Genomic DNA, 12,599 nt, shown 5'->3' on the forward strand with positions numbered 1-12,599 from the left:
ACCTCAACATCCATTTCCTGAGCAAGCAAAAGAGCCTCGACCGACACGTTTCTTGTGAGAGGTCAGAGAAAGCCGAGCAAGCCTTGTGGGCTCTGGGGCGGAGGAGAGGCCTGGCGGGCTCCGGGGCGGAGGAGAGGCCTCACCGCTGCCAAGCAGTGCTCTCCAGGGACTGGCGCGGCTCAGCCGGTCTGGGACATTTGGCGGTGGCTGATCACAGTCCCACCCAGACCCGGGACACATCTCCAGCCTTCACCAGCTGGGCCTAGGAAGCCATCAGGCAGGAACATGGGTGACGAGCCAGAGGCCTCTTGGGAGGGGAGGGGAAGGAAGAAGGATGGAAGAGGGAAGGAAAAGAGGATTCAGGAGGGAATGCAGAGGAACAGGAGAGTTCGAGAAGGGACGTGGCAGGGAAGTGACAGAAACAAAGGTAGGAAGCACCGATTCCCGGAACATGCTTGGAGGATGGCCCACAGATTTCCCTAGAGAGAGGTCTCAAGCCCTGGATTTGTCGGGGTGACAGTCCGTCAGCCGTTCTCTGCACAGCCACTGAGCTGTGGCACTGAACGGTCTTGCGGAAGGCTTCCCTGTAGGGCAGATGGAGTCACTCATGCCTGTAATCCCTGCCTTGATCAGTACTTTCAGGAGAGGAGTCGGAGAAGCACCTTGAGCCTTGCCATCTCTATGGTTTTTCTTTTGTTGGTCCTGGGGCTTGAACTCTGGGCCTGGGCGCTGTCCCTGAGCTCTTCAGCTCAAGGCTAGCGCTCTCCCGCTTGAACCACAGCGCCACTTCCGGTTTCCTGAGTGGTTTATTGGAGATAAGAGTCTCACAGACTTTCCTTTCCCGGGCTGGCTTTGAGATCCACAGATCTTAGCCTTCTAAGTAGCCAGGGTTACAGGCATGAGCCACCAGCACCCAGCTTATTCCTGTGTTTCTAACTACCCTAGAGGTAGAGATTGGGAGGATCATGTTTTGAGACCAGCTTGAGGGTAAACTTAATGAGACCCTCAGCTCAGCAAACAAGCCAGGCATGGCTTATTTATGCCTGTTCAACCCCTGCTAAGCGGAGACCGTGGAGAGAAGGATCCAAGTCTGAGGCTAGGGCCCCAACAAAACACAAGACCCTCTCTGGAACATAATTAAAGCAAAAAAGGGGGCTGAGGTCAGATCATCTGCCTAGCAGGTGTGAAACTCTGAGTTCAAACCTCAGTTCTACAAATAAAAGGTGGTGGGGTAGGGGAGTGCTCCCCTGCTTCATAGTAGAAACAGTCTCACGTTGGGATTCAAAGACAAAGCTACAAAAAAAAAAAAATCCTAGGCCTTTTATTTACTTATTCATTCATTCATTTATTTTTGCCAGTCCTGGGGCTTGAACTCAGGGCCTGGGTGCTGTCCCTTGTGCTCTACGATTTGAGCCACAGCACCACTTCTGGCTTTTTCTGAGTAGCTTATTGGAAATAAGAGTCTCATGGACTTTCCTGCCCGAGCCGGCTTCAAACTACGATCCTCAGATCTCAGGCCCCTGAGGATTACTGTAATCCTGAGGATTACAGGCTTGAACCACCCCAGTCGGGTAATAGCTTTATACTTCAATGCCTGCCCTGGGGTCAGGCCAGGGATATGGAAGCCAACTAAGCCAGCAGGTTTATTGGGAGGATGAAGCAATGTAGTCTGGGGCAGAGGAAAAGCTCCTCATGGCCCAGGCCCAACAGCATTAACTTACCCAAGATACTCTGCAGCCCTGAGTCATACGGGCGCACCTGTGAGCAAGGAACCTTGGTCCCTCTCTCCTTCCAGGTGGGAGCCGGTACCTCCAGCCCTGGCCCACATGGGCCAGGCATGTTCTCAGTGCTGGCTGCCACTACAGGTCCTTGTAGTCAGAGGCTCTGAAGATGTTCCCGAGTCCTTATACAGAGAGAAGAAGATCGAGTCACAGGCCAGGCACTGGTGGCTCACGCCTGGACTCCTAGCTACTCCAGAGGCTGAGATCTGGGGAATCACAGTTCAAAGCCAGCCTGGGAAGGAAAGTCTGGGACACTCTGATCTCCAATGAACCACCAGAAAACGGGAAGTGGAGCTCTGACTCAAAGTGACAGAGCCCCAGCCTTGAGTACAAAGAGCTCAGGGACCTGGCTCGGGCCCTGAGTTTAAGCCCCACAACCACCCACAAAAAAGAAAAAGAAAGAAAAAGAAAAAGAGAAAGAAAGCTGAGTTGCAGAGATGGGAAGTGCTTTGCTCAAGATCACACACACTCTGGTCATTTTTCTCAGGGCTTTCTGTTGTGGTGAGTGGCACCTAATATAACATTTTACCATCTCAACCATACCCAGACTGCTCTTCCTTCTATGGGCATTCAATTCTTTTTTCAGCAGTACTGATATTTAGGTATTCTACCACTTGAGTCACTTGCCAGCCTTTTGTTGGGGGCGGGGGGCGTTGTTTTTCATTGATTAGGAGGAGGGTTGTTGGTCCTGGGCTTGAACTCAGGGCCTGGTTGCTTTGCTTGAGCTTCTTTTGCTCTAGGCTAGCACTCTACCACTTGAGCTAATAGTTTATTCGACGAGATCCTCAGATCTCAGCCTTCTGAGTAGCTAGAATCCTAGGTCTGAGCCATCATCACTTGGCTTTTTTTTTTTTTCTACTATGTCCTGTTTTTTTCCTTTCCAAGTCTGCCTGGGTGATGCCTTCATGATCAGTTCAGAAAATCTCCCTTCCTTGTCCAGCAGCAGGGAAGTCCACAGTGTGATCCCAGGGCAATTCATTCACCCACGGTGTGATCCCAGGGCAATTCATTCACCGTGACTGCTCTTCCAGCCTGTGCTCTTTGCGAGCGCATTAAGTCGTCCCTCCGTGGGACAATCCGCCCGTGTCATCACAGTCTCCAGATGTCACGTAACTCCAGGTCAATCCGCCTGAGGAATTCCTGCTTAGCCAGTCAGTACTGCTTGCTGGCTGGCGAAAGCCACAGCCCTAGAGGAGATCAGTCAAGTAAAAAGGAGTGGCACCAGTTAAGATGTGAAAGAACACCGTGCACTGAGCACTGAGCGCTGGGAGCCCCGGGGTAGAGAGAGGCACGCCGTGAGTGCTCTCTGGAGTCGTTCTTCCCACTCCCAACCCTGCTTTTCTCAAAGGCTCCCCCATGAACCCCACTTCCCAAGTCGGGGTCACCTTGGATGGGAAGTCAGAGCATTTCACTCCCTGATTAAGAGCCTTTGAGAAGCCGGGCAGCGTGGTGTATGTCTGAAATCCCAGCACTCAGTAAACTGAGGCAGGGGATCATGAGTTCAAAGCCAGACCAAGCTAAATACAAAGCTGTTACAAGGCTAGCCTGGGCTACATTGACCCTATTTAAAACAAAAAGCCTGTGGGCTGGATGCTGGGGGCTCACGCCTGTCATCCTAGCTACCCAGCAGGCTGAGATCTGAGGATCGCGGTTCAAAGCCAGTCCCGGCAGGAAAGTCCCTGAGACTCTTACCTCCAATTAACTACTAGAAAACCAGAAGTGGTGCTGTGGCTCAAGTGGTAGAGTGTTAGCCTTGAGCTGAAGAGCTCTAGGACAGTGCCCAGGCCCAGAGTTCAGGCCCCAGGACTGACAAAAAAAAAAAATAGTAACACACACACACACACACACACACACACACACACACACACAATAGGACCCAGGACACTGGGCATGCTAGGCAAGTGCTTGACCACTTGAGCCACTAAACCTTTTCTTTGTATTTTATTTTTGAACTAGAGTTTACTAACTTTGCCTGGGATGGCCTCAAACTCAATCCTCCTACCTCTACCTTCCCTGTAATGTGTAATCAGCATGGAAGCCTTCCACGATCCAGCCCCTGAAGGTCCTAAACCTCCAATTCATGCACACAAGGGGCCTTCCCACCTTCGTCCCTCTGTCCTGGGTGTTTCCTCTTTCTAGAATCATCTGTGGCCTCTGAATACAGCCACCCATTCACAAAGGCTGGCCTCATTCCACCATCTAAATAGATCTTATTTTCTAACCAAGCACCTGCTGAGTCCCTCCCTAACATTCATGGCAACCTGCAATTATTTCATTTAATTGTTTACTTGTTTGTCAACCCCACAATGGCAAGAATCGGGTGTGACCCATGCATTGTGGCGTCCCTGCCACAGGGGGCCGCATCAGGAAAACAGGTGCTGCGGATGGAGTTCTGAGTGCAGGATCAGACAACCAGCTGCCAGTCACCGGTGGCTCACGCAGTCATCCCAGCCACCCAGGATGCTCAAAGCCATTCTGGACAGAAAAGTCCATGAGACTCTTATCTCCAATTAATCAACAACAACAAAAGAAAAAAAAAGCCCAAAAAACAGGAGTGGAGGTGAGACAGAACACTAACCTTGAGAAAAAAAAATAGCGTGAGAAAGCTAACTGCTGGCGGCTCACGCCTGTAATCGCAGCTACTCAGGAGGCTGAGATTTTTGGATCGTGGTTCAAAGCCAGCCCAGGAAGGAAAGACTGTGAGACTCATCTCCAGTGAACAACCCAAAAGCTTCGATGTAGTGCTATGGCTCAGGTGGTAGAGTTCCAGCCTTGACTGCTCAAGGCTAACAGACACTACCTAGGCCCTGAGTTCAAGCCCCAGTACTAGCACACACACACACACATACACACACACACACACACACACACACACAGTCAAGTTGAGTACATAAGGCCCTAAGTTCAAGCCCCAGTACCAGCACAAACACGGACACACACAAAAATAGATGGACCATTGACTGAATCTTAAAGTTCTAATAGATTTAAGGAAATGGACAACACATATATAATCTGAAGATGGGGCAGGGTGGCAAGGTAGAAAGGCATGAAGAAAACCTAGAATGTTCTCAAACACACTTACACTGTAAGAAAACATCAAATGCCATGGTGGGGGGGGTGGGGAGGGGGGAATGGAGTTCAAATGGCAGACAAGGGCCAAGGGGCCCAGGGCCCTGCAAGTTGAACTTGAATTTCATCTGGCCACCGAGCAGGACAGGATGATTTGGAGGGCTGTGTGGGAAGTTCACCTCCTGACCTGGGATGGCGGCTGGGGGGCAGGGGCTGCGGCGCAGGTTTCGAGCAGGCAGTGCCAGATGGTTATAAAACAGGAGCCCTGGGGAAGCGGGGAGAGCCTGGGAACAGCCAACACTTCACAACCATCATTCAAAACAAATGCACTCACCACCTGACTTATGTAACTGTAACCACTCTGTACATCACCCTTATAATAACAACGTTTTTGTGTTGTTGGTTTTTTTTTTTTAAAGAGCCATCAGGAAAAAGTCAATATCAAGAAAGATTATGAAGTCCAGAGGAGGAACCGCAGGAAAGAATTGAGCATGGGAGCCCAGGGAAAGAAAGGATAAAAAAAAAAAAGGAGAGGGCCCAAGGGTAAATAAAGGTCATTCAGAGGTTAAATGAGAGGTGGACTGGAAAGTGCTCTTACCTTTGGCCAGCAGAAAAGCGTGAATGGTGTTCAAGGTCCAGCCTGGGGCTCAGCATTGTGTGGGACTTGTGTCTCTCTGTCTATCTGTGTGTGTGTGTGTGTGTGTGTGTGTGTGTGTGTGTGTGTGTGTGTGTGTGTGTGTACACAGAGACTTAACTCAGGGCCTCTTGCCCTCACTTAGCTTTTGTTTTGGCTTGGTTTCTTTGCTTAAGGCTGGTGCTCTACCATTTGAGCCACAGCTCTACTTCCAGTTTTGTGCTGGTTCGTTGGAGATAAGTCTCATGGTCTCTCCTGCCTAGGCTGGCTTCCAACTGTGATCCTCAGATCTCAGCCTCCTGGGTAGCCAGAACGGCAGGCACGGGCCAGTGGTGTCTGGATGGGGCTTAGGGTCTAGAAAAGTCTTTTCTTTGTCCACATGCTTCTATCCAGGCCTCCTCGGAGCCTGACCACAGCGAGGCCCTGAGAATCCGGCCAGTCACAGCCTGAGTCCAGCTGCCTTCCTTGGAGTGGCAGAGAGGCTGGGCCCCCAGCTCAGGCTCTCCTGCTGCCTTGGGGGGTTGGCGGGGGGGCGGGGGGGGGGGGGCGCTGAGCTTTCCCCCAAGTGGCCCATTGTGGAAGCTCAGTTTCAAGGACATCTGAAACTGGGTTGAGAAAAGAAAATATTTACCTATTCCACAAAGCAGATGCCCAAGCAAATAATTCCATCTCCTAAGTGGGGCCTGCCCTCTGCCCCTGCCCCTCCCCTCCCCCCCTGCCCCTTGCTCTGGAGCATATAAGACAACGCTGGATACCGTGGGTATCACAGGACCCCAGCTCCACACAGCCAGAACCTCCCCGGCCTTCCGTCATGAAGCTGGTCATCGCCCTGGCCCTGGCCACCCTGGCCTTGTCCTGCAGCTCTGGTGAGTGCCCAGGGCCCCTCTCCCTGGAAGGGGGGAGCTGAGAGGCCCTCTCAGCCTCCCCCTCCCCCGAACCTGCCAATTCTGATTCCCAGAACCCTGGGTCTAATGACCCCACCCATCTTGGGTCTTGGAGAAAGGAGCAAGCTGTCAGGGAACAGGGAAAGGACATAGGGAAAGAATTCCAGGGAGGATGGATTGGGCTCAGTGGTAAGGCGGCCTGCCTGGCAACCCTGAGGCCTTCAGTTCAAACCCCAGCAGCACAAATCAGAATTTCGGGGGATCAGAAAGCTTGGAGGAACCGATGGAGGGGATCAGAGGCCTGTCTGTCTAACTGCAAGTGGATGAGGAATAGTGATTCCCCCAAAGTCTAGACCAGGACAGGCCGGGAGAAGTCATGAAACATTGACTCCGCCTCCAGGCTTGGGGTATCCCCTCAACTCGAACTCAACTTGATGTTAGTCTTAACGCTAGGGGGTGGGGGGAGTTCAAGAAACCTTTTATTCTAGACAGAAAGGAATATTCCAGAAAGAGTAATTGCTGTTGTCTGTAAGAAGAAAGGAATGGGAAATGAGGGCATGGAGGGAAGGGAAAAGGGAGGTCACCTCTCCCCCACGCATCCAGCCTTTTAGGAAATGGGGTTGTCTAGCTAATTGTCACTCTACTTCTCCCAATCCAACTGGAAAATACAATTGCTATTAAAACAAACAAAAACCTTCAGCCAGGCACTGGTGGCTCACGTCTGTCATCCTAGCTGCTCAGGAGGCTGAGATCTGAGGGTTGAAGTTCAAAGCCAGCCCAGGCAGGAAAGTCCATGAGACTCTCATCTCCAATAAACTGCTCAGAAAAAGCCGGAAGTAGCGCTGTGGCTCAAGTGGTAGAGCACTAGCCCTGAGCACAGAGAGACTGAGGAACAGTGCCCCAGGCCCTGAGTTCAAGCCCCATAACCAGCGCACACAAAGAAGCTATCTCTTCCTGGTTGGCCACAGCTGTTGGCCTCTGGCAGAGGGCTGGCAAGCTTAGGAAAATTCCTGGCTTCGAGTTTTGTCTCTCCTGCCTTCTAGCTTCTGCAGAAACCTGCCCAAGCTTTCTATATGTCCTGGAGAAATTCCTGCTGGGCTCACTGTCGAGTTACGAGGCCTCTCTGCAGCCTTTCCATCCTGAGCAAGTCATCAGAGACTCGGCAATTGAGATGAAGAGGCTGCTGGACACCCTCCCCGAGGAGCTCAGAATGAACGTCATGAAGCTCGCGGTAAGAGCCGCTTCCCACTGGGTGGCCATAGCGCCTCTCCTCCCCTAGCCTCCCAGGGGCTGGGCTTGCAGGCATGACACACTCCAGCAGCCCGAGCTTTGCTTGTGCTGGTTGTTGGAGATTGTTTGGGGTTTTTTTGGGGGGACAGTACTGGGGCTTGAACTCAAGACCCTCTGTCCTTTATCTCTTTCACTCCAGGCTGCTGCTTTACCATTTGAGCCACAACCATAGTTCAGTGTTTTTGATGGTTCCTTGGAGATAAGAGTCCCACAGACTTTCCTGCCTGGGCTGGCTTTGAACTGCAATCCTCAGATCCCAGCCTCCTGAGTTAGAGTTAGGAATATGGGAGTGAGCCACCCAACCCTAGATAGATTTTTTTTTTTTTGTAAATAATTCTAGAGTTTACTATACCTCCTTGCCTCAAACGTTTCTGTGAGCCAGTGTGTTTGTCTGAAACTCAACCACTATTAATGTTGTTTTTGTTTCTTTCTTTTAGGACAAAATATTAAAAAGCCCACAATGTACATCTGATAAAGGAACCCAAAACCTCCAAGGTGTCTAACTGCCAAATGCCCCTGTCACTGTCATCTTGAGCCCCCACCCCTGCCTATGCTCTCTGCAATAAAACTATAAGCATCTCCACTGGTTTGTCTGTCTCCTTCTCGTTGACCTGCCTGAGGTGGGGAGGCCTGTCTCAACCTGGCCTAGAAGTGCCACAGCGAAATGCAAGGAGCTACTCAGAAGGCTGAGATCTGAGGACTACAGTTCGAAGCCAGCCCAGGCAGGAAAGTCTGTGAGACTCTCTCATCACCAATTAACCACCAAAAAACCTCTAGACTTGGTGCTGTGGCTCAAGTGGTAGAGCACTAGCCTTGAGCAGAAAAGCTCAAGGACAGCACCCAGGCTATGAGTTCAAGACCCAGGGCCAACACCAAAAAAAAAAGAGCAACTGAGCTCTGCCCTTGGGCCTCAGGAGAAAGTTCAGAAGCCTCTTCTCAAAGTTCCTTTCCTCTGAGTTTCTGACACCTGCCACTCAAAGAGCTCAAGCCCCCTCCTGCTAGATAACCATTCCTCCACATCAACTCTGAGTCTAACAGACCTCATGCTCCCCATCCAGCCTGGCCTGAAGTCTCGCCCCGTGCTAGCCTGATCCTCTAGCTTCTCCTCTTGCCTGATCTGTTGCAGTCAGAAGTCTCAGAGCCATCCCTTAATGCGTCCCTCTCCAGTCAGCTGGAGCAGCTGCAAATCGTCCTCTCCCTCTGTGTGCACAGCCCCTCCACCGTCCCAGACTGTCACACCCCCAGGGACTGGGGACCAGCTCCCAGCCCACGTCATGTCCCTCCACAGGGACTCTGATCTACTGTAACCCCTTCCACCTACCTCTCCTACCCACAGGTGTTTTTTAAGCCTAGGCCTTCCCATTTCAGGCCCTTTGTACAGGCCAAACATCAGCTGCTCATAGATAGATAGATAGATAGATAGATAGATAGATAGATAGATAGATAGATAGATAGATAGATAGATAGATAGATGATGGAGATAGGTTGATATTACTCTCAGTCCGATGCTGGTGGTTCATGCATGTAATCCTAGCTACTTAGAATGCTGAAATCTGAGGATTGCAGGAAAGTCTGTGAGACTCTTGTCTCCAATTTATCATCAATAAGCCAGAAGCAGGGGCTGGGGATATGGCCTAGTGGCAAGAGTGCCTGCCTCATATACATGAGGCCCTGGGTTCGATTCCCCAGCACCACATATACAGAAAATGGCCAGAAGTGGCGCTGTACTCAAGTGGCAGAGTGCTAGCCTTGAGCAAAAAGAAGCCAGGGACAGTGCTCGGGCCCTGAGTTCAAGCCCCAGGACTGGCAAAAAAAAAAAGAAAACGCCAGAAGCAGTTATGGCTCAAGTAGTAGAGGAGTTCTAGCCTAGAGGGAACAGCCCTCGGGTATTGAGCTCAAACCTCAGGATTGGCACCTAAATAAATAAAACAAATAAATGGCTCTAAAGTAAAAGGTGCAAAGAATACGTGTCCTAAAAGGAGTCCGTGGCCATCTAAACCCCTGCCTCCCCCCCCCCCCAACAAAGAAACTCACTCCATTGTGGTGGTTGTCAGCCTCCTGATCAAGCCATGCCACCCCCAGCCAGTCTCTGGGGGCAGTCAGGATAGAAGGAGGGCAAAGAGAAGGAAGGAAGGAGGCAGCCTGGCAGGAGAGGGGCCAGCAGTTCTGCCAGCAACAAGAAGCCACGTGGGAGGGCGGGCCCGCGCCTGCCCCGCACAGCCACCAGGGGGCGGTGTCCACCATGCTGTCTGGCAGCCAGGAGCCTGGCTGGCTCCGGGCCTCTAAACCCACACCTACCTCCAACTTCCCTTCTTCTAAGGGATCTTGGGGATCCTGCATCCTCTACCCAAGTGGTTTTGTTTTTTCTTCATTTGATTTTTGAAGCTTTCATGCACATTAGGATTCTGAGGGGAAAACAGGGACCGTCACACAGATGGTGCTACATGACACGTCCACATGATCACCCAAAGGGCCAGTGGGATGGAATGCAGACGGGTAGATGATCTGCCCCTAAGGGTCCAGAGGCGCTGGCGGCAGTCCTTCAACCTCCACCTGCCCGGTTTTTAAAGTCCTGAAGCACACATCGCGGCATCATAACCGCCATCGATCGCGTACTCCACAGCAGTCATTTGCACACGGTCTGCTGTATTGACCAGCCCAGAGCACAGACCCCAACCCCTCCCTACACCTCCCGGTGGGGTCCCCCCAACCAAGCCAGGATTCCCCACAGCCAGGAAACCAATAGATACCAAGGAGAAAAATTCACTACCCCCCAACCCCACACACACACAAACGATAAAGCAGCTACACCCAACCCTTCATTGTCTGTCACAGGTGGGGCCCTGAAGCTGGCCTCTCCTCCTCCCCACCCCACCCCCACACCCCGACTCCCAGGGCCTGAAATTCTTCTGCATCCAGGTCATTTGACAAGCACATACCTTTGCCTCCCAGTGGACTGTCCACCTAGCTGAGTGTTGTTTAAACGATAAGGATCCAGGGCCATAAAAGGTTCAGAATTTTAATTACCTGCTCATGACTAGAGAAATATTTACCTTGGGCAAATACAAGGCAGATAACTTCAGCTAAAAAGCAGCACATCTGTCACACACAGAGGTGTCTCTGCCTTCAGGGGTGTGAAGGTAAGCTATAAAAATGAGAACTCCTTTAACACAGAGAAATAGACTTGAAGGGTTTTGTTTTGTTTTGCCTTCCGTTGGTTTAGTGCCAGTACTGGAGCTTCAACTTAAGGCCCAAAGGCTGTCCCTCAGCTTTTTCCACTCAAGGCCGGTGCTATACCACTTGAACCACAGCTCCATTTCTGGCTTTTGTGGGTGGTTAATGGAGAATAAGAGTCTCTCATACTTTTCTGCCTGAGCTGGCTTTGAACCATGGTTCATCTTCACATCTGTCTCCTGAGTAGCTAGGATGACAGGCATGAGTCACCAGCGCCCAGCAGATTTTCTTTGTTCTTAATTTACCCACTACCACCACCATCACCTGACTCAACTCCTAAGAACCACAGTCTCCATTCTTCCTCTTAGCACCCACAGAACAAGTGGACGTCCGTTACAGCCTGGATTCGCAGATTATCCGAAAAGCTGCTGTTTTACACGTGAGACACTTGAGGTTAGCCTGGCAGGGGGAAAAAAAAAAAATCTCTAAATGACTCATGAGGCAGGAAGAGGAAGCAAAACCGGCTCTCAGCAACTCTATCAAGATGAGGTGGATACAATGATGTCCGGATTACAGCTAACCCATGGCAAGCTGTTTACGAATACCAGGGGATTCTGTGGGTAGTAATTCACTATGCAGCAATTGCCGCTCAAAATGCTTGGGACAGATGATAAAAGAAACCTCGATGGGAAATGATAGGGCCACACCAACAATGCATCCTGCAACGTGTAATTACGGGCTCAGTCCTCCCGAGGGCTTACCAAATATGCCAACAGAGAATAATGTGAGCGTGAATCATCAAGAGCTCGCCACCCAGCATATTTCCACGAATAACCTAGAATTCGAACACTAGAGTAAGTGCAAGCACCAACACACGCGGGTGGATCCAGCTCAGTGAGCACTGGCTGCCAGCTTTGAAACCGAGCACCCAGGGTTAGCAGCCCAGATATGTTCTTGGATCATGTCAATGAAATGGACTCCCAACCACCACAAAAGTCATGTTGATACTTTCTGTTGTCGATCGTGGAGCTGGAATTCAGGGCCTGGGTGTTGTCCCTGAGCTGCTTTGCACAAGGCTAGTGCTCTTCTACTTTTGAGCCACAGCTCCATTTCCAGTTCGCAAGTGGTTCCTCAGAGATAGGAGTCTCATGGGGACTTTTCTGCCCAGGCTGGCTTTGAACCCTACTCCTCAGATCTCCTAAGTAGCTAGGACTACAGGCATAGGCCACCAGCACCCAGCCTGTTGCTGCTTGTATACACTATCTGAAGTTTGTAGCCATGAGGCACAGAATGAGAGAGCTCCCCTTACATTTCTCACTCCCATTTTGCCACAGTAGCTGTAGCCAGGCACCAGGGGCTCACACCTGTCATTCCGGCTACTCAGGAGGCTGAGGCCTGAGGATTGAAGTTCAAAGACAGCCTTGGCAGATAAGTCCAAGAGACTTTTATCTCCAATTAACCAGCGAATGCTGTAAGAGGAGCTGTGGCTCAAATGGTAAAGGTCCCGTCTTGAGCAAACAACAACTACAGCCTAAGCAAGAGCACAAGCCCTTGAATTCAAGCCCCAGTGCTAGTGCATACACACACACGCACACATACACACACACACACACACACACACACAAAGGAAAAAAATAAACCACCATAGAATTGAAGCCTATTTTATTCCTTTTACTTTTTTGCCAGTCCTGGGGCTTAGATTCTGGGCCTGGGCTCTGTCATTGAGCCTCTCTGTGCTCAAGGCTAGGGCTCGACCACTTGAGCCAC

The 12,599-nt window shown here is 51.0% G+C and overlaps 1 protein-coding gene across 2 annotated transcripts; it reads left to right on the forward strand.

Moving 5' to 3' along the window:
* The first annotated feature begins 215 nt into the window (after positions 1-215).
* Scgb1a1 (secretoglobin family 1A member 1) lies at positions 216-8,371 on the forward strand. Of its 2 annotated transcripts, none has more exons than XM_048360425.1 (3): positions 216-289; positions 7,412-7,599; positions 8,096-8,371. In XM_048360425.1, exons 1-3 carry the CDS (start codon positions 286-288, stop codon positions 8,159-8,161), a joined length of 258 nt encoding a protein of 85 aa, XP_048216382.1. In that variant the 5' UTR covers positions 216-285; the 3' UTR covers positions 8,162-8,371. The 2 variants fall into 2 exon arrangements, with proteins under 2 accessions (XP_048216382.1, XP_048216381.1); XM_048360424.1 differs by lacking the exon at positions 216-289 and adding an exon at positions 5,718-6,350.
* The last annotated feature ends 4,228 nt before the right edge of the window (positions 8,372-12,599 follow it).

The sequence above is a fragment of the Perognathus longimembris genome, chromosome 13, assembly GCF_023159225.1.
Source record: "Perognathus longimembris pacificus isolate PPM17 chromosome 13, ASM2315922v1, whole genome shotgun sequence".
Lineage (NCBI taxonomy): Eukaryota > Metazoa > Chordata > Mammalia > Rodentia > Heteromyidae > Perognathus > Perognathus longimembris.

What these genes read in the sequence shown, in the direction of transcription:
- Scgb1a1 (XM_048360424.1), top strand. Translation starts at nt 6,296, where the DNA reads ATGAAGCTGGTCATCGCCCTGGCCCTGGCCACCCTGGCCTTGTCCTGC. An exon ending in GGCCTTGTCCTGCAGCTCTG is followed by an intron (nt 6,351 to 7,411) that starts GTGAGTGCCCAG and finishes CCTGCCTTCTAG; the next exon opens with CTTCTGCAGAAACCTGCCCA. An exon ending in TGAACGTCATGAAGCTCGCG is followed by an intron (nt 7,600 to 8,095) that starts GTAAGAGCCGCT and finishes TCTTTCTTTTAG; the next exon opens with GACAAAATATTAAAAAGCCC.